The 19,127-nt window shown below is 32.2% G+C and overlaps 2 protein-coding genes and 2 long non-coding RNA genes across 5 annotated transcripts; 2 read left to right on the plus strand and 2 right to left on the minus strand.

The window, feature by feature from the left end:
* The first annotated feature begins 1,282 nt into the window (after positions 1-1,282).
* LOC133178900 (uncharacterized) lies at positions 1,283-8,153 on the plus strand. The gene is made up of 3 exons (XM_061313563.1): positions 1,283-1,329; positions 4,530-4,657; positions 7,199-8,153. The coding sequence occupies exons 2-3, from the start codon at positions 4,535-4,537 to the stop codon at positions 8,078-8,080; spliced, it is 1,005 nt and encodes a 334-aa protein (XP_061169547.1). The 5' UTR covers positions 1,283-1,329; positions 4,530-4,534; the 3' UTR covers positions 8,081-8,153.
* A 1,162-nt stretch (positions 8,154-9,315) lies between these two features.
* LOC133178902 (uncharacterized) lies at positions 9,316-10,497 on the minus strand. Its single transcript, XR_009720067.1, has 4 exons — positions 10,436-10,497; positions 10,254-10,309; positions 9,562-9,709; positions 9,316-9,383 (listed from the first exon to the last, which is right to left on the minus strand). It is a non-coding gene; the product is annotated as an uncharacterized LOC133178902 (long non-coding RNA).
* Positions 10,498-11,857: 1,360 nt separating this feature from the next.
* Positions 11,858-13,890, plus strand: LOC133178903 (snRNA-activating protein complex subunit 1-like). Its single transcript, XM_061313564.1, has 2 exons — positions 11,858-12,903; positions 13,434-13,890. The coding sequence occupies exons 1-2, from the start codon at positions 11,892-11,894 to the stop codon at positions 13,721-13,723; spliced, it is 1,302 nt and encodes a 433-aa protein (XP_061169548.1). The 5' UTR covers positions 11,858-11,891; the 3' UTR covers positions 13,724-13,890.
* Positions 13,891-14,994: 1,104 nt separating this feature from the next.
* On the minus strand, positions 14,995-17,544 carry LOC133178904 (uncharacterized). 2 transcript variants are annotated; one of them, XR_009720068.1, is made up of 3 exons: positions 17,293-17,544; positions 15,480-15,566; positions 14,995-15,339 (listed from the first exon to the last, which is right to left on the minus strand). It is a non-coding gene; the product is annotated as an uncharacterized LOC133178904 (long non-coding RNA). The 2 variants fall into 2 exon arrangements; XR_009720069.1 differs by lacking the exon at positions 17,293-17,544 and adding an exon at positions 15,903-15,966.
* Positions 17,545-19,127: the final 1,583 nt, after the last annotated feature.

Below are 19,127 nucleotides of genomic sequence, written 5' to 3' on the forward strand. Positions count from 1 at the left end.
CTTAAAGTTACCTAGGAATGGACTTGCTCCAAGAACTTTAATCGGGACGCCGACGCCAGCGCCTCGGGTTTAGCATTAGCTCATTTCGACTTCGTCGAGGTGAGCTAAAAAGTAATTTAAATAATATAATAGCAGCATACTGTTGTGTAGTGTAAAAAAGTGACTTGAATACAGAGGGTGCCAGGGGACGATGGCTATGCACAGTCAATATATTTGGCAAACCTGTACTCTAAGTGTATATTCAAGACAAATTTAAAAGTTACAAGATGAAATCCAACACAAGCGTATGGCATGACAAACGTTTCAATGTTCGATCATGGCGTGTAAAACATTGCATTATATACTCTTTTGTTATTCCTATTCAAAAATTTTGAGATTCCTATTCGATAAGTTGGTATTTTTATGCGAAAAATGTCCTATATTCGATAATTTGTCATTCCTATTTGATAAGTTGTTTTTCCTATTCGAAAACATGATTATTATTCGATGATTTGTTATTCCTTTTCGATAATTTGTTATTCCTATTCGAAATCATGTAGAACCTATTCGATTATATTGTCATTCTTATTCGATAATTAAATGATTTATATTCGAGAAACATGTTATTCCTATTGAAAAACATAATTACCCAGTGTGCAATTATTGAATAAGAATAAGAAAACATAGCATAGGAATGATAAAATTATCGAGTAAGAATAACAATTAAGATTATCGAAAAGGAATCGTATATTTTCGAATAGGAATGATATGTTTTTTAATAGGAAAAGCAAGTTTACTGCATATGAATCACATAATTATCGAATAAGTAAGACAAAATTGCCGAATAGGAATGACAAAATTGTCGAATAGGAATCAGATGTTTTTGAATATGAATGACATGTTATCGAATAGGAAACACATGTTTTTCGCGAATATGAATGATACATTTTGGAATAGGAATCATATTTCTTTCAATAGGAATAACAATTTATCGAATAGAAATGTCAAATTATCGAATAGGAATAACTTTTCTTAGAATAGGAGTCACAACTTAACGAATAGGAATCACATTTTATCGAATAGGAATGAATGTTTTAAAATAAGAATAATAAAGTCTTTGAAAATTTCTAAACGTAGGTAAATGTTCAGTTGAAGTCAAATTTACATACTTTAGTGGGCTGTTGTTCATTGCTATTTCCCCAGGTTAATTGTAACACGTGCTCATTAATATATCTATCTAATTCATTCAGATTGCTGAAGGCTACATGTATCTTGGCTAGGCGCATTCACATTAATCTGACTGCAATATACAGTGATTTGATGCTTGATTTTTCTTAGCATTTATGATCAGTAAGTAAATTTAAAACTACTAATGAATATTTTTTATTTAAAACATTGGTCAATCATTGCCATATTACATTTGACATCTTGTAATATAAATCAACGGCATTTCATTTGCTCCTTCGTTTACTTACACAGATTTACTTGTAGTTTTTCTAAACTTTTGGTCTGATATCAATAAAAGTTGGTATACTCAAGAATACACCAAGATAAGTCAGTAATTGATTTTTATGCATTGTGATGCAGTTAAAAATAGGGAAAAAGCTTGAAATGTTTGCAAAACGCTCCTCTTTCTATTGTTTCGGTGAAGACGCCTGTAAAGGACAAGTATATAATTATACAGTATATGCATGGTCTTTATAAGCTAACTTATTGCGTGGTTGATCAAAGTCGATATTATGTTTACAGTTCTTTGTTATTGTTTATTTTTTAACAATATACTTTCACATCACCCGTGATTTTAAGAGTTATGGCCCCGAGAACTATTTATGTATATAGTCTTCGGAGACCTGTCCTTCCAACAAACTGTTAAAATCCCGATGGACTAACTGTGCTTCTTTATTAGCTGACCTGTTTTTATATTCCTATGAAGCAGAATTTATTCAAAAACATCCACATGAGAAGAAAAAAACTACTTGTTGTGCCTTCAACTTGATATTTAACCACAATTGTTTCATATTTTGACGCTTCAATCACTATAAACGTTAAGGCCAACTAACAACTAAAATGTATGACAAACGGGATGACTTCAACTTTTCCACCGTCAACTTTCCTTATCTATGTAGCAATATCCCGCTATCATCTGTATATGATATTTACATCTCCCAACTTAGTCGATACTCAAAAACATACGATCAATCGAATACGATAAATTTTTAAACCGAGGCAGGCTACTGACAGATAAGTTGATGTTACAGGGATTTCAACAACCTCGTTTAAAGTCGGCATTTCATATTTTCTATGGTCGTTATTATGACCTTGTTATCAAATATAACCTATCATTGGGTAGTATTTTGACTGACTTATTTCATACCAATTGTTGGGCCTTTGTTTTTTATAACGAATTTGTAAGGAAATTTTCGTCTACCTGATCAATACGTAGAGCGGGTATGACCGGTCAACAGGGGATGCTTACTCCACTTATGCACCTGATCCCACCTCTGGAATTTCCAGGGGTCTGTGTTTTATGAAATTTATGTAATTCAAGCTACGTATAGCTAAGTATGATGTTAACAAAAATTTCGAACCCGATTGCACATAACTCAATTATAATTAGGGATGTCAACGAATATTCGAACATTCGAATATTCATTCGATGAGTTGATATTCGAATATGAATTTAAGATTCGAATATTCGGTATTTTTCAGATTTCATTAAAAGAAGTACTGCGATTAATAATTTTTGATTAGATATCCCCTTTAATTTACAAGCGATCAATTTTGATCGCCTGATTTCTTTCACGTATAGATCTACTAAATTATTTTGTTTTGAGTAAGATGTTAATGAATTATACATTAATGTTTTATGTATAATACAAAACGTACTTTCATACTTTTTTATTTGTTAAATACAATCGGATATAGAATCGAGGACAACAAAAGGCAAACCTTCTTAGAATATCTAAAAGACATGAAGAGAATACTTATCTTAATAAATTTAATTGATCATTGAATGGATGTCCGATGGAAGATGTCTGTAATTAAATTTTGTAAAGGGCTCAATTTCAGAATAAATGTGTAAATTACTTGATTATTACGGGTTGTACATAATCCTGAATTTTATTTTCATTATCGGGAAAATAGTTAATTACCTAGGAAAATTATCTATGGAAATGTTTGTTTATATTTTAAAAACATTGTATCAAAGATTATGATCATATTTCTTATTAGGCCGATAATTGTAATTAATTGCACGTATTGAAATCTGAACATTATACGACTATCCTGCCTTTGGTAAGACGATTGGTTCCTCAGTTGGAGCTACTATAAAAACACATGATTGTATAATTTGTTAAAATTGTACTTTTCTACATTTAAATCAAATATTTCAAACATTGATAAATATCAAAGTCTTCATACAATTTTACTTCCAATATAAGAATACCTACTCTAAACCTTTCAAGTAGGATGATACATATTTAAACTAAACCAGATTTTATTTATTTATCGAATATTCGAATATATTCGAATACTTTCACTGAATATTCGAGTATGAATTATAGACAGAATTGACATCCCTAATTATAATTTACACTTGGAAAAACAAAATACTGTATGTTATATATGTGTATATATATTAATAGAATCATTCATTACTACGAGTGCGGGATAGTGAAATTCCACCGAGAGGACAAGATTCACGGTCTAGGACGAGGCTTTGCCGAGTCCTAGACTGTGAATCTTGGCCCTGTGGTGGAATTTCACTATCCCACACGAGTATGTAATGAAAGATTATTTTTCTCGCATTATTTTATCCAAAATAACGGCATGCCATCGCCATTGAAAAATTTATATTTTTAATTTAGTATCCAATCAAAAATCTGAATCCACCACTAAAGAAATCGTACCTGAAAATGGTGTAAACTCAGAAAATGAATTTCAGTCCACTTAAATCATTCTGAGTTAAATAAACTGGATTTAAAAAAAAAAAAACGACAGCGTAACTTATAGAAGAATCCTTCCGCGACCTACAAATAGTGCCATTTAGAAAGTGAAAATAAGATAATCTTTTGAATGAAAATAAGTTTGATTAAATAAATAAAACAACAACATTTTAAGAATATGTGATTTTTTTAGACATTGTTACAAGTATTATATAAGAAGGAATGTTTACGTTACTGTTCGCAGCGTAGTAGTACGCAGTGTAAGACAGAAAAATCTCACACTGCTGTCTCACACTGGACAGGTCTACATAACACCGGTGATTATGCGATATATATATATATATATATATATATATGAAGGCAACATTCGATCCCTTGCAAATAACGTCACCTCCGTTTCGCACAAGGCACAAGGACAAACTAACCCACCCACCCACAAACACACACACATAGTGCGTTACTATATCAACTTCGCAAGTCCGTTGCGTGGTTCTTTGCTTCATGTGCACTTAAACATGTATTAAATGCAGGTATGTTGCACAATTTGGAGGAAAGGGATTGTTTTGCATGATTATTGATAAGGTATATATTTGTACCATTTTGCAGACTGAATGTGGAAGCAAGTCCAGAAATGCAGGAGAAAATTGTTATGGTGTGTCGTGCTCATCACTGTTTCCATGGTGATTCTTGTAAACATCACCAGAAAATGTAGCTTACGGGCGAATCTTGCGTGGGTAAAATAAATACTTCAATATTACCCCTTTAAATATTAATAACCATGACCCTTTTTTCTTCTACTGTACACACTCAATTTGAAACATGCTAATTTCATTATGCTTAGAAATTTTAGGTAACGTGAAAACAGAAATGGTATTAAATAATTTGAATTACACAATATGCAAATGACAATTATCTTAATAGATTGGTAACATCTATTATATACCCTTCGGGCTCGGGTTTTGTTTGCCTACAAAATCTCTCGACTATCAGGGTATACTCTCCAACAATTCCTCCGACGCGGGAATTATTTCTTAATTCAATGAAACAAAATGTGTTTGTGAAACACTGATGCCCCCGTATGGCAGCTAAAGGCACAGTTTCTCAAATGCAAGTCAAACTCCAAGGTCAAGGCTAAGAGATAAAAAAAAATGTTGTTACCCAAAGAAAGGACTTAACATTGTCTCAATGAATATAACTGTGAAATATGAAAGCCCAAGAACCAACCATAATGATTCAAAAGTTATGGCCGAGACAAAAGTTTTATAATAGTAAGTCAAGCCCCAAGGTCAGGTCAAAATTAATGGTACCAAGGTGAAGGCATTGTCACAAGAAATACACATTTGATGTATAAAAGCCCTAGCACCAACTGTCCAAAAGTTATGGCCAAGGTTAAAATTTTTCAATAGTAAATTAGTAAATTAGTAAATAGTAAATAGTAAATTAAACTTCAAGATCAAAGTCAAAGGTCCAAGGTCCAAAAGGTCAAAGGTCCAAAATATTTGGTATGCAAAGGAAGGTCTTGTCACTTGAAATACATCTGTGAAATATTAAAGCCCTAGTATTTACTGTAAAAAAGATATGAGCAAGGTTCAAGTTTTTTAAAGGTGGGTCAAACTCTAAAATCAAGGTCAAAAGGTCAAAATAATATATTTAATCCAAAGAAAGGTCTTGTCACAATAAAGAAACATTTATAGTATGAAACCCCTAGCACATACTATTCAAAGGTTATGGCCATTCATTGAGACATGTCCTTTCTACGGATGACAATTTTTATCTCTTGAATTTTACCTTTGAGTTTGACATGCATGTGCATGTATTTGAAAAAAAAATAACTTTCGCCATAAGCTGCCATACGGGGGCATCACTGTTTTACAAACGCATCTTGTTTGTTTGTTTGTTTGTTTTTCAAAAAATGATAGTTCATTGAATAATTTGTAAATCATTATTAATCAGATAAATAATGTAAATATAAGATCGATATGAATTTAATTTTTTAAATTCATGAGGTACATAAACTACCACGCTTCACGCCTGCATAATTATCATAAAGCGCTAACGCGAATTATGCCGGTGTAAAGACGATTAATAACCTTTGTAGACCGATATCTCGAATATCATGGATATATCAAAGTAATTTGGATGTCCCAATATGGCATGTCAAACGTTGCAATATTCGATCTTTTCCATTTGTATTGTATAATTTTCCATTTGTATTGAATAATTTTTCATTTGCATTGTAAAATTTTTATTTGTATTGTATAATTTTTATTTGTATTCTATAATTATCCATTTGTATTGTTTAATTTTTCATTTGTATTGTATAATTTTTCATTTGTATTGTATAATTTTTCATTTGTATTGTATAATTTTTATTTGATTTGTATAATCTTTAGTTTCATTTATAATTTTTATTTGTATTCTATAATTTTTAATTGTATTCTATAATTTTCCATTTGTATTCTATAGTTTTGCATTTGTATTGTGTAATTTTAAATTTGTATTTTATAATTTTCCATTTGTTTGTATTTATACTTTTCCATGTGTATTGTATGATTAAACAATACGAATTGAAATTTATAGAATACAAATGGAAAGTTATAGAATACAAATGAAAATTTATAGAATACAAATGGAAAAATTATAGAATGCATATGGAAAATTATACAATACAAATGGAAAATTATAGAATACAAATAAAAATTATACACTACAAATGAAAAATAATAGAATATAACGGAAAATTATAGATTACAAATAAAAATTTTACAATACAAATGAAAAAATATAGAATATAAATGAAAAATTATAGAATAAAAATGGAAAATTATAGAATCCAAATAAATATTATACAATGCAAATGGAAAATTGTACAATGCATATGTAAAATTATAGAATACAAATGAAAATTTATATTATACAAATGGAATAATTCGAATATTGCAACGTTTGACATGCCATATCCCTTTTATTAAGTAATTTGCCAACTGCTCTGTAATCTATATAGATGTCTGTAACAGTAGATGTGTGTACATATACAACATTTCTCACACTATACAAGTTCAATTTTGAATTTACCGGGTGGCAGTAAATGCAAAATTTACATGTCATGTGTAAATTTTGTATTTACTGCCACTCGGTAAATTCAAAATTTACAACATGACAATATATATACATGACTTCTAAAATCAATGAAACAAAAGATACTTTTTTCTCGTTTTTTAATGTCAAATTGTCTAATGTTATTAATTAATTTTTGGTATTTGTCTCGACTTTAGGTGAAATATCAAATATTTGGGAAAAAAAGATTGTCCACAGAGATGATGATAAAAATACACGAAAATGTGACAATCATAACAGCATTCTGGGACCTCGGGAGTTTTCGAAAAGGAAATGGATCACTCGAATACTCGGCATATGATTACAGGGACTGGTCGTCTGTATTTACGTGGATGGTCAATCCATTGGTTGTTTACACCGATTCCTTGAACTTTAAAATAATAATGGAAAAATATCGTGAAAGTTATCCAAATAAAACCAAAATCATATTCACAGAACGGCAAAAATTTTGGTCTTTCCAAATCGTTAACAATATTAGTTCAGTGTTTGAACAGCCAGATTATCCAAAGTTTTATCCTAATACGGTACTTCCGGAATATTCTGCATGTCAGCACACTAAGTACGCCGTTGTTGCAGACGCCTTGAAGATGGACATTTTTCAAACAGAGTTTTACGCTTGGCTAGATATTGGCTACTTTCGTGATGTTGTCTGTGACGAGAATTATTTCCGAATTAATCCACCACCAAAAATAGACAAAGGCCGACTGTCTGTGACCAAGGTTAATGAATTTAGAAGCAATATATCTATAGAGTCTATATTCAAAGAAAACGAGGTTTGGGTAGGAGGGGGTATGCTAGTAGCGACCAAAAATGTTTTTCTTAAGTTTGAAAAATTATATAAAAGATCTGTTGAATTCTTTTTAAATCTCAAAATAATGAACTCGGATCAACAAATTATCTATGGATTGTATAGTAGTGAGGGCAGGGAATATTTAAAACCGGATGTGGAACTACAAGTGTTTTCCCTTGTAGATTCACAGAGAGTCGACACAGATAATGTTTGGTTTTACTTAGGTTACGTCTGCCTTGAATATGTCTGATATAATATTATTTTATTATTCTTTATTGTGTTATTCAATAAATCTGATTGGTAAGCAACAATAGTGATGATGTCTGAAAACAATTCTAAATTAAAACTGAAATAAGGCAGGCACCCTATGTAGAAAATGAATTAAGTGGTCTCAATATGCACACCTTTACATTACATATTTTTCTCCAAGTCCATAAAACACTTTTTGTCAGCGTTTGGAGCTTCCTCACCAGTAGCAGCTTTTCTCATGATCAAAAACTCATTCGTACTCAAGTTAATGTCTACATTTCATTTTTCACCATGTCTGCAAGGCCATGATCAGCTGGTAAGGAGACGACCATTTGATACTGAAAAGGGGGTGGGGGAGGTGCTGACATATTTTGGAATAATTGAACTTTCCTTCAAAATGTTGAAAATAAATAATCTATCCTCCACTGGTGCTATTGAACCTCCTCCCCCAAGCAATAGAGTTTTTGTGTTTGTACATAACCCACCCCCCCCCCAATCTGTCTGTGGTCATCTTGGGAATAAATATTCCGTCCTGCTAGCCACCTTATCAGAATTAAATGGTTGTCCCCTAGCATCGAACAAACAGAACAATCCATTTGTAAAGCTTAGGAATATCTCATCTACAATATTCCCTATATCCCTCCTTCACCCTGAACTATTGACTGTATTGGAGGGGATTCTTATATTCTAGCTCGAAGTAAAGAAGCGCCCCATAATGTACATGTAGTACCCGTATCAAAATAAAATCGTGCAATTGAAAAAGTAATCATTACTTTTATATCGTCTTGGTGCAGAGAATCCTAAAATGTGTTACGTTAAAGTTAACTTACTAAAATATGAAAAATATTTGCTTTATTCTGTGGATTGCTTGATACTGAACATGATTTAGATATATAGATAGAACCTATATGTTTGCAAAGACTGCATCTTTAAAGTTTTATACATTAATTCTGACTTACCTTAGCAATTCCACACATAGCATTTTAATTGTAACTATAGTTTTGAAATGCTTTGAATTATAACTAGAACTGGTATAGTTTTTAGTTTATTGGTTGGAATAATTAAAAGACCTGTAAAACCCATTTCACCTCTCTTTGTAATTACGGACTGTTGACCATACGAAATATATATCTTCGTACATTTAGATAAAACATGGAATAACATTTGAAGAAGAAAATCTTAAGACTAAGACATAGCTTTTAATTTTCCTTGTTTCCAAAATAAAAACAATTAAATGCACATTGTCTGGGACTTTTATTATTGCTGCTTGTAGTTTTATTACAGACACGAATCGAAGGATCAAACTGAAAGAAAAAAATTTTAATGTACCATGTTCTGACAAGCGACTATCATAATGTTTAAATCTGTTAATTAACAATTGGGGCTTTTATAAGTCCACATTACCCTTTTTGAACAAATGACTTCTTTGATTAAATAGATCTAGCAAATATTATTTTTAGCAAATTATTCTCTACTCCTTACTTTGCTAGGTTGTGAGGAATTTATTTCTTGCAGAATATATCACAGATGTCGCCATACTCCTCACAAAAGTGGTCATATTGTATATCCATTCCAAACAGAAGCTCAAAGCAATAGCTGACCGCCTCCATATTCCCTGTCACTTCTCTTACTACAAGATTGATGATAAGAACTTCAGTGTGTGTGGAATAGTATGTCATTTATTATACAAGAGCTTAGAAATTATTACTTTCCACTCAACACGTCGATGTACATTTGTATATAATTAAATATTGTCAATTTTAAGAAAACCATTATAATCTTTTCAAACAATCTTACCAAACAATAATAAAATAATCTTACCAAACAATAATGAATAACAATCTTACCAAACAATAATAAATGATAATCTTACCAAACAATAATAACTATCAATCTTACCAACACTTCTAATAGATGATAATCTTACCAAACAATAATAAAAAACAATCTTACCAAACAACAAAAGATAGTAATCTTACCAAACTGTCGTTTATTAATTTTCAATCTGAATATGATCACATGTCATGTAATCATTTTTCAACTTCAGATTGAAAATTAATAAACGACAAAACAATTAGGAATGATAATCTTACCAAAGCAATAATAATAATCTTACCGTGCAAACAATAATAGATGCTAATCTTACCAAAAACAAAAATAAATAATAATCTTACCGAACAACATTAGAAAAGTCATTGTATATAAAAATAAGTACTTGATCATCTCGAGTCTGCAAAAGAGAAGAAAAGATGTTTGAAATTAGAAAAAAAATATTACATCAATGGATTCAACATGGCTTACAATTTTTTATCCGACACGCGAAAAGAAAACAGAAGGAATACAGTTTCTAACTTACCTCAATTGTTTAAGTCGTTTCAGAGATGGTTTAAAAGATTATTGTAAGATCAATCTGAGCGTTATATATATACATGCATTTATTTGTTGTTGATAAAATAAAACGTCGGGCAGTGGCCACCGTAATTAACAAAATATATGCAAAAAAAAAAAAAAAAAAAAAAAAAAGAGTGCGTATGTTGAATATTACTCATTCTAATAACACGACATTAATATCATTCATAAAACTGTTAAATTTTGAGATACGACAAAGGAAAATGTATTAGAATCTTGACGTGCATGTGCATACCGCAAGGTGTCAAGTTGACAAAACAATATTTTACGTTTATCCTGAATGGACGTAAACCATTATAACATCATTAAAAAAAATACGCAATCTGGCGCCTCTGCACAGAGGTGCAAATAAAGTCATTTCTCTAAGTCTGAAAATCAATTTTTATTCCATTAAGAAATTGTTGACGTGTGCAATAGGGAGAGCCAGTTTGTTGATGAAATTAACTTACTGGAAGAAAGAAAGAAAGCGGGCGTATGGACATGTAATCACTTTGTCCATCTCAAACTGTAAAAACCGATATTTATACAATTTTTTTTACGATTTGTGGTTAAAATATCGAACAGCAGGTTAAAGGCTATATTGATATCCTTTTGGAATGTCGGTGAAATATTTGCATGCGCGGATCTAGAGGGTAGGGTGGGTGGGTTCGTCCCCATTGGATTTTCAGAGGTATATACAATTGTAAAAGGTTTTGTGTAAAAGTAACGAAGAAAAATAACTTTGGAACAATCCCCCGGGAAACAAGGACCCCTCCTAAAATGGTATTTGTAAGAAGAGTCATGCATCTGAAGAAAATAGACTTCTCCTACACACCCACCCACCCCCGAAATAGGTTTTTTCAGATCTGAGGAAGTTGATTACGCTTTGATAGAGGTTTTTAGGCTTGTTAAAAAATTATGAGTCGCACATCTGTTAGAGTTAGAGTTGATAGGTAACCCCCGACCCCCCCCCCCCCCCCCCGGAAAAAAATCCTGGATCCGCGCCAGATTTGATCATTTTTTTGTATCGTGGAGCAATGGTGCACCTTTTCAACAAAACACACCAATCATCAAGTATGTACATGGTAGGGGGAAATAAGCTTGTTTATCACTATTAATAATTACAATACTGTCAAGTGTTACTATATAAAAAAGAAAGAGTTAATTTGCATAATCGTATTGTGAAATGGTTTTTGTTTTGTGTTCCGTGTGATGATCAATACATATAGGCCTATATATATATATATATATATATATATATATATATATATAAAACAAACAAAATAAAATCGAATGAGTCAAAACAGTACGAGTTAATTATATTTTCTGTACACGAGCTTGTTTTGGAACAAATTACTGAGAATGTTACAACAAAGAGAAAGTAGACTAAGTACTTGGTTGTAAGCTTTCACTGTTAATAGACTATGAAACCTACATATAATCCAGGAAAAGGTGTAAGGACAGACTATGAAGCCCTCTTAAAACGGTTTACAGAAACAGATTCCGTTAGATATGATGAATTCTCTGCAATTTGGAGAGACATGAAATTTTCCCAGATTTACGCAGGGCGCCAAGATGAAGGAGAATTACAGGACTTCATAGACGAGTGTTTAAAGATTGCATTAAAATTTTATTTGCCTCCTTACAGTTTTCAGATTCGGGTGGGCGGTTTGTATATCTTGTTTGGAATATATAGCATACAACCAATTATTAGAAAGCGGAAAATTCGAGTTACCTCAGATACGTGGAATCAAATACTGGAATTCCAGAATGAAGCTCATTTACAAGAGCACTTAGATGTTGAATTTATTTTTCATAAGTTGCGGTATTATGATGCATTTGAGTTTTGTGCAACAGAGTCCCATGTGTACCCAAATAAAAGTGATACTGTAGTGGATGATTCTTCCACTCGTGAGGAATTTAAGGAGGAACAGAGCATGCTGTATGATTTGTTCTCAACCGATGTCTTGGAACAACTAGCAGCAGTTCATCAACATTATCATCACATGAAAGTTGCCATGGAGAACCAAAAAAATATTGCCCACGGTGAAAATGAGACAGACATGCCTGCTAAATCCTTGGATGTCATTCAGCAGGACTTAGTCCCAAGTATTACAAAAGCTCTAATAACCTATCAGGAAAAAAGAAAAGCAAATCTTCACCCACGAAAACATGCCACAGAGACAGAGTCAGATGGTGAGCGTGATGAGGATTATTCTGTGTTTCTGCATTTAGGAGAAGGAACATCTCGACAGTCCTCAGTAAAGACTAGAGCATACAAAAAATTGGCAAAGCCTAGCAGGTCAAGGAGACATAGACAAACACAAGAAGATACCAGTGAAACAGAGGAAAGTCCACAGAAGAGGAGAAGAAAGATATATGCAACTGTACAAAGCAGAAAAAAAGAGTTAGAGCTTGAAAGCAGCCAGAATGAAGGTGTCGTATTTTTCTTATTTTTAACTCTTGATTTTAAGCATATTCAACCAAGGAACAGGATAGAAGTTCAGAATTTAATATTTCATAGAGATTGTGAATAAATGGGTCTCTTCATACAACAAAAATTAACCTCCCACAAACCCACAAAAATTTAAAGATTGAACATAGCAATACAGAGCCTTATCGGGCATAAGGTCTGGTTTCCTTATGAAAGAAATCAGGCCAATTTAAGTATGCCGGCCTGGGTCCTGTAGTCAAATGTTTCTCATGTTACTGTGATAATAGATACTATAGTAAATAACGAAATCATTGGGACCTGTGAAATTACTTCATTATATCCGTAAATCATTATATCCATATAAGGAATTCGTAAAATTTATATTGCTGGGGATCTAAGAAAACTTCGCTATATCTGTGAATTCACTATATCTGTGTTCGTACTAAACAAGTATTACTGTATGTCTAAATTTGCTTATTAAAGTTCTTTAAAACTAAATTGAATGACCATGTTACCTGTTTATAACTTGCAGATGAAAATGAAGTCAAAGACGAATCTGTGAATGATGATGAAGATGACGGCAGTTTCTTACTGAGCATGCCCACCCTAACAGAGGAGGAGCCCATTAGAATGGCTGACACAGCCAAAAGTGGAAAGTCAGCAAAGAAAGGAAACAAGACAAAAGGAGAGAAAGCCACCAAGTCCAAACCCCGACCACAAGTGTCAGCAGAATTAGAAAGTCAGCCACCAAAGTTCAAGGTCAAATTTAAAAAGGAGAGAAGAGGACCAGGCAGACCAAGAAAAACCACAGACAAGGCATAGGAAAGACTAGGTGACAAGGCATAGAAAAGTTAGTGTTACGTATATGCAACGTTAAAAAGAGAAAAAAGCACAGGCCAGATGCAAACAAGTGAAATTTAGTGTCAAACAGTAATGAAATCTTAATGTTAAGATACAGCATCTTTTTGAGGGGTTAAACTTCATATTTTATTGTGTTGTTGACCAATAAATATTAAGGTGTAATATACAATGTATTTGCATTCAATAAAATTTCCATAATAAAAAACAGACTTCAGTTTTTTCAGATGTGCTGGGCAAAGGACAAAGGAACTCATGAAATATTGAAGTGTTAATAAGAGGTGTTTATGCTGAGGTAATGATTATTGAAAATAGAAACTTCTGTTAAATTCTCTCAAAATGGTATTTCTTTGACAGATTCTAATTTCAATACCCAAGTATACTACATCTACCCATTTTTTTTTTTTTGGATACACAGTATTGCCACAGTCATGGTAGCTACTGAAAAAAGAGTGTTTGGAATTCTTTTAAACTGTTTCTTGTACAGTTTAGATCTGGCCCCAAGACCATAAACTGAAAGTAGACTTTTATAGTCAAAATGTTTATTGTTGATACTGTAAACTTACTTTTTACAAGGGGTCATAATTCTGCAGAATCACAATTTCTTTCAATCCGCGAGTAGTAAATAGAGCTGATTTCTTGGATTGTCATTATATGTCTTTAATGTATTTTAAGTATGCTGTGATAAATTTTGGCAAAGAAAAATTCTGACCACTTAAATAGCGTACATTCATCCCATGCAGAAAAAAATGTCTACAATATTTTGAGTTTTATTTTCCAAATATGTTTAAAAAATTCCATGTTCGTATAATATTTAAATAATAATATTTAAATACAAACATATGATGAAAATTTTGTGTGATTATCAGAATATTTTCAGAAGTTGTATTCATTTGAAATCTTTTCTCAGTTTATGGTTTTGAAGCACAGTTTTTGTCAACTCTGTACACTAGTTCAAGATTTTGAAGAGTGTTGTTGCCTTTAATTACTGTAAAAAAAGAGCAATCTCTAGATCTTTCAAAATGATACTCCTCATACAGTGTTTGTCAAAGCTCAATTAAACTTGGTACAAGTGAATGCATGCAAAATTAAATTTGTCACCAGAATGACAAGTCTTAAGATCAGTATTTGTTGAAGTATCGAGTTATTCTATTGGCTGGACATAATGGTGTGCATTGACCTTGACCTTTGAGCCAATGGATACTGCATAATGAAAAAAAAAATATTCTGTAGACTGTCTTTTGTTAAAACACTTTATTCACATTTTATTCCATCTTTCCATTTGTATATGTTTGGAGAAGCCCGGCTTAATTTTTGTAATTTATATTTGTACATACTTAATATATTGAAAAAGAACTCAAACATGATGTTAACAGCTTTCAACCAGTAAGAAGTTAAGGAACAATTTTCAGAGTTTCACACAGGTTGAAGTGATTTACAATAATCATGGCACTCCACAGCGAATTCTTGACAGACAATGGATCCATTCATATGTTTCTCTAAACAAAAACCAAATCCTGCATAAGAACGGAGAACTGTGGACCCTCCTAGAAATTCTGGTTTTCCTGGTCCATTTGACTCTGAAATTTAAGAAAATTCACACATATTTATATTTGTTTAGTGCTTAGAAATAGAAAATGCAATATGTTATTTAATTGTTCAAAGTTATTGGCATACACTTAATTCAACATTCAGCAAAAAGCATTATCTTAGTACTTACTAGAAATGGGTAGGCCATCCAAAAGGACTGTAGCTGTAAGTATGATGCCAAGGAGACAAACAGTCACGGACATGCCTGGTTCTGTGTCTAGAGAATTATTCATAGAACATAGTGCTATAGAAATTAACTTTTCAAAAAATTAAATAGCATGGAGACAGTGTGGTTTTAGTACTAGAGAAAGATATTCCCATCAAAAATTGTATGTTAGAGCTGATATAGCAGGTTATTTTCTATCTGGATCCACCATTTAGTTGAAAAATCACACATTTTTCTTCTAAATATGACGAGTTGGAGCAATCCAGCTCCACTTGCAGTATGGCACCTGTGGCTCAATGTGCACAGAAAATATTCCACACATTTTTGTATTAGCTGATGAATTATTCATATTAAGTTACATGAAAATATATTTCAATATTAACCCACCTGTAGAAGGGAAAGTTTCCAAAAAAATTACTTTGAAATATATGTTGATCTTTTAGAGCACTTTCAAATAATACATTGATTATATCATATATTTCGCAATTTATAAATTTCATCAAAAAAAAATCCAGAGCACATGACTCTAATGATGTATGGGTTACCAATGTGCTAGCAGTGGTGATTCATTATTGCCACATACTACACACAGGCACTTGACATTACCTATTTATCTAGGTAGGGGATTACCTTACCTATTTTTCTAGGTAGGGGATTATATTTTTTCATGACAAGAAAAATAGATAACGTCAAGTGATGTGGTACTACAAACTATATCAGGCCTGTAGAAAGCAAAATGGGGAGAGGGGGTCCGAGTATATAGTAGTTTTAATATGTAAATTTTCATTGAAATGGTTTCTCCTCCCCCCAGTTTTTTGCTGCTGTTAGGTCGAACACAGTTAACAAAGTCAGAGAAAGGTCCAACGCCCCCACCCCACATACATGTACTAAGCAAAAAATAGGATTTTCAAGTTTGGACAGTTTAGTTGTTTTGCTTTCTTTCTGCATGTCAAACTTTAAAACCTTTTTGATAAATTAAATGGGGTAAGGCTCACCTGACTGAGCTTTTTAATACAAATCACTGGAATTTAAAATTGAGAATGGTACATTCTAAATGGTATGTACTAAATATACCTATCATATGTTATGCAATATTATGAATTGTGCATGTACATATGTTCAATTTCACAGACTTGAATGATTTAACATTTTATATACATGTATACAGTGTACATGTAATAAGGTGCATGATGGTTTCCTGAGACTGACTCAGTATTAGCTTGAGATTATTTTGGGGGGGGGTGCAAGTTTCTCCATCTACTTAACTGCTAAATGGATTCTAGTGTTTAGCCCACAATACACATTTAATGACCCATTTAACAAAGGGAGAATATCATTTTGCACCTGTTGTTCAGTGTCAGTTAACCTGTAGACCAAGTGTTGTCAGCTCAGTATCTTGAGAACCCATTGATTGACTGATATCAAACTTGGTTCCCCTAAGGAATAGATGACCCCTAAAGTCTGAGGTCAAGGGTCAAATTATTCAAGAAAAAGGGAGATATTGTTTGCTCAATATCTTGAGAACCCTTTGCTTGTCAGACTGACATCAAACTTGGTACATTGGTTACTGTAGAGAGTAGATAACCCTGTTGCTTTTGAGGTCGAAGTTTAAGGTCAAACTCATATTAAGAAGATATTTTCACTCCATATCTTCAGATCCCTTCGCTTGACTGATCTCAAACTTTGACACTGGTTCCCCTTAAGGAGTAGATGACCTTATTGATTTTTAGGTAATAAGGTCAAACAGAGCAATAAGGAAAAATTGACCAATTAATACCTGGAAAACTTTTTGCTTGACAGACATCAAACTTGTTTTACTGTTTGTATCTAGGGAGTAGATGGCTCCTGATGATTTTGAGGTCACAGGATCAAAAGTCAAGGTCAATCTGGACCAGACCTGTTTACCTATATTGTTGTCTCTCAGTATTTTTTTTTAGATTTGTCAGTGAGATTTGGCATTTGCCCGTAAGATTTCACTTTCCATCGATTTTACATATATAACTAGAGAATAACTACATTTCTGATTAACGAAAACATGGTAAATTAACAAGGATAAACATCATACTTTGCTTTCTTTCGAGAGGTTTCTATCATTTTTGAAACCACTGCGTTTTGGCAACCCCACATCACTTTCTCTTTTTCCAGCAATTAAAAAGCGTCAAACTGAGACAGATCATAACGAAACCTAACTGCGAACGGATTTCCGTATTTTCATAATAGCAAAACGTGAGAGGTATTTTGGACTCAAAATCCGTACAAAATACGGCGAAATCGGAAGAGTAAACAGGTCTGCTGGACATAGAAAGATACTGACCACTTGGTATCTAAGAGCCCTTGTTTGATACTCAGACATCAAACTTCGCAAACTGGGTAATAACCCCTGATATTGAGGTCTGATAAAGATCAAACTTTGAATTATGTTTTCCCTTGACTGGTATGTTAAATAATACCCTATTTTTTTTTACTTTCATTACAGGCATTCTAAATTTGAACTTAATCCTTTTTGGATATTGCCACATTTGGAGGGAGATACTATGTTTCTCAAATATTTCTTGTTTGATAAAAGATGTACAATATAATTATGTGACAATAATCTGGAAGGATTTAAGTTATTTACTTCAGTCTGATAATCAAACATGTATAGAAGAACAACTTTATCTAAATTTTTTAAAAAGAAAAATTAATTAATGCAGTTTTCAACTAGTTAAACTGCAGGATATTCTAGTGGGTGGTATTATTATCAGTGAAAACTGTTGTTTAATGAAATATCGTTAAATTATACATATTGTTATTTAAGAGTTTATAGATACCATCTTAAACATTATCCATTCGGTTTATTGAGATTGCAAAATAACAACACGTTTCTCTGTTAATGTTGTCTAACTGTACAATTCTTTGTTAATGTTGCCTTTTTTATTAAATGTTGAGAAATTATTACGATCAGTGATTGATATTAACAGCTGTTGGACTAATATGCCAAGGGGTTTTTCGAAGTAGAGTTGGGGGAATGTGCATGCATCAATAATGAATTTTAAAATTATGACATGAAGTCAGTAGGGTAAAGTTGCAACATCCTTGGCATTTTGTCATAATTACAATGATTAAACAATTAACCTAGGGGGGATTATAAGTCAATGTTTACACCATCTACTACATTATATTGATCAATATCGAGTGTCAACATCATCCAAACAAAAATATCCACTGAAATTTTAGTTACTAATGTCACCACAGGGATGGTGTGATTCAACCAAATTAGATTTAAAAGTTAATATACAGCACTGATGGACTTACATTTTCAGATTAAATTAAATATTAAAAAAATACATGTTAGGTGATAGTTTATTAAAGTATCCTCAGTTAATGAACTACAATGCTTCAAAACTTGATTTTTTTTTTTAAATTTAATTTACTAGCTGTTCCTTCTCTATTTCTGTAGAACACAACTAAGCTAGGATCTCTGATTAGACTGTACCTCTACTGATTTGAACTTATTAAATAGTTAAACCAAAAAAAAAATGTATTTGGACTTGTAGCATCCCCCTCCTGTTTTTTTTTTTTAGGGTGACATTTTCTCTTTTTTCCTTCAAATGGGACAGAAAGGATCAACAT

This window comes from Saccostrea echinata, unplaced genomic scaffold, assembly GCF_033153115.1.
Source record: "Saccostrea echinata isolate AGI-Se365-2 ecotype Australia unplaced genomic scaffold, CSIRO_AGI_Sech_v1 ptg000003l, whole genome shotgun sequence".
NCBI classification, from domain to species: Eukaryota; Metazoa; Mollusca; class Bivalvia; order Ostreida; family Ostreidae; genus Saccostrea; species Saccostrea echinata.

Coding starts and splice junctions, on each gene's coding strand:
- LOC133178900 (XM_061313563.1), top strand. CDS start 4,535: ATGTGGAAGCAAGTCCAGAAATGCAGGAGAAAATTGTTATGGTGTGTC. Junction 4,658..7,198: donor TACGGGCGAATCTTGCGTGG/GTAAAATAAATA, acceptor TCTCGACTTTAG/GTGAAATATCAAATATTTGG.
- LOC133178903 (XM_061313564.1), top strand. CDS start 11,892: ATGAAACCTACATATAATCCAGGAAAAGGTGTAAGGACAGACTATGAA. Junction 12,904..13,433: donor TGAAAGCAGCCAGAATGAAG/GTGTCGTATTTT, acceptor TATAACTTGCAG/ATGAAAATGAAGTCAAAGAC.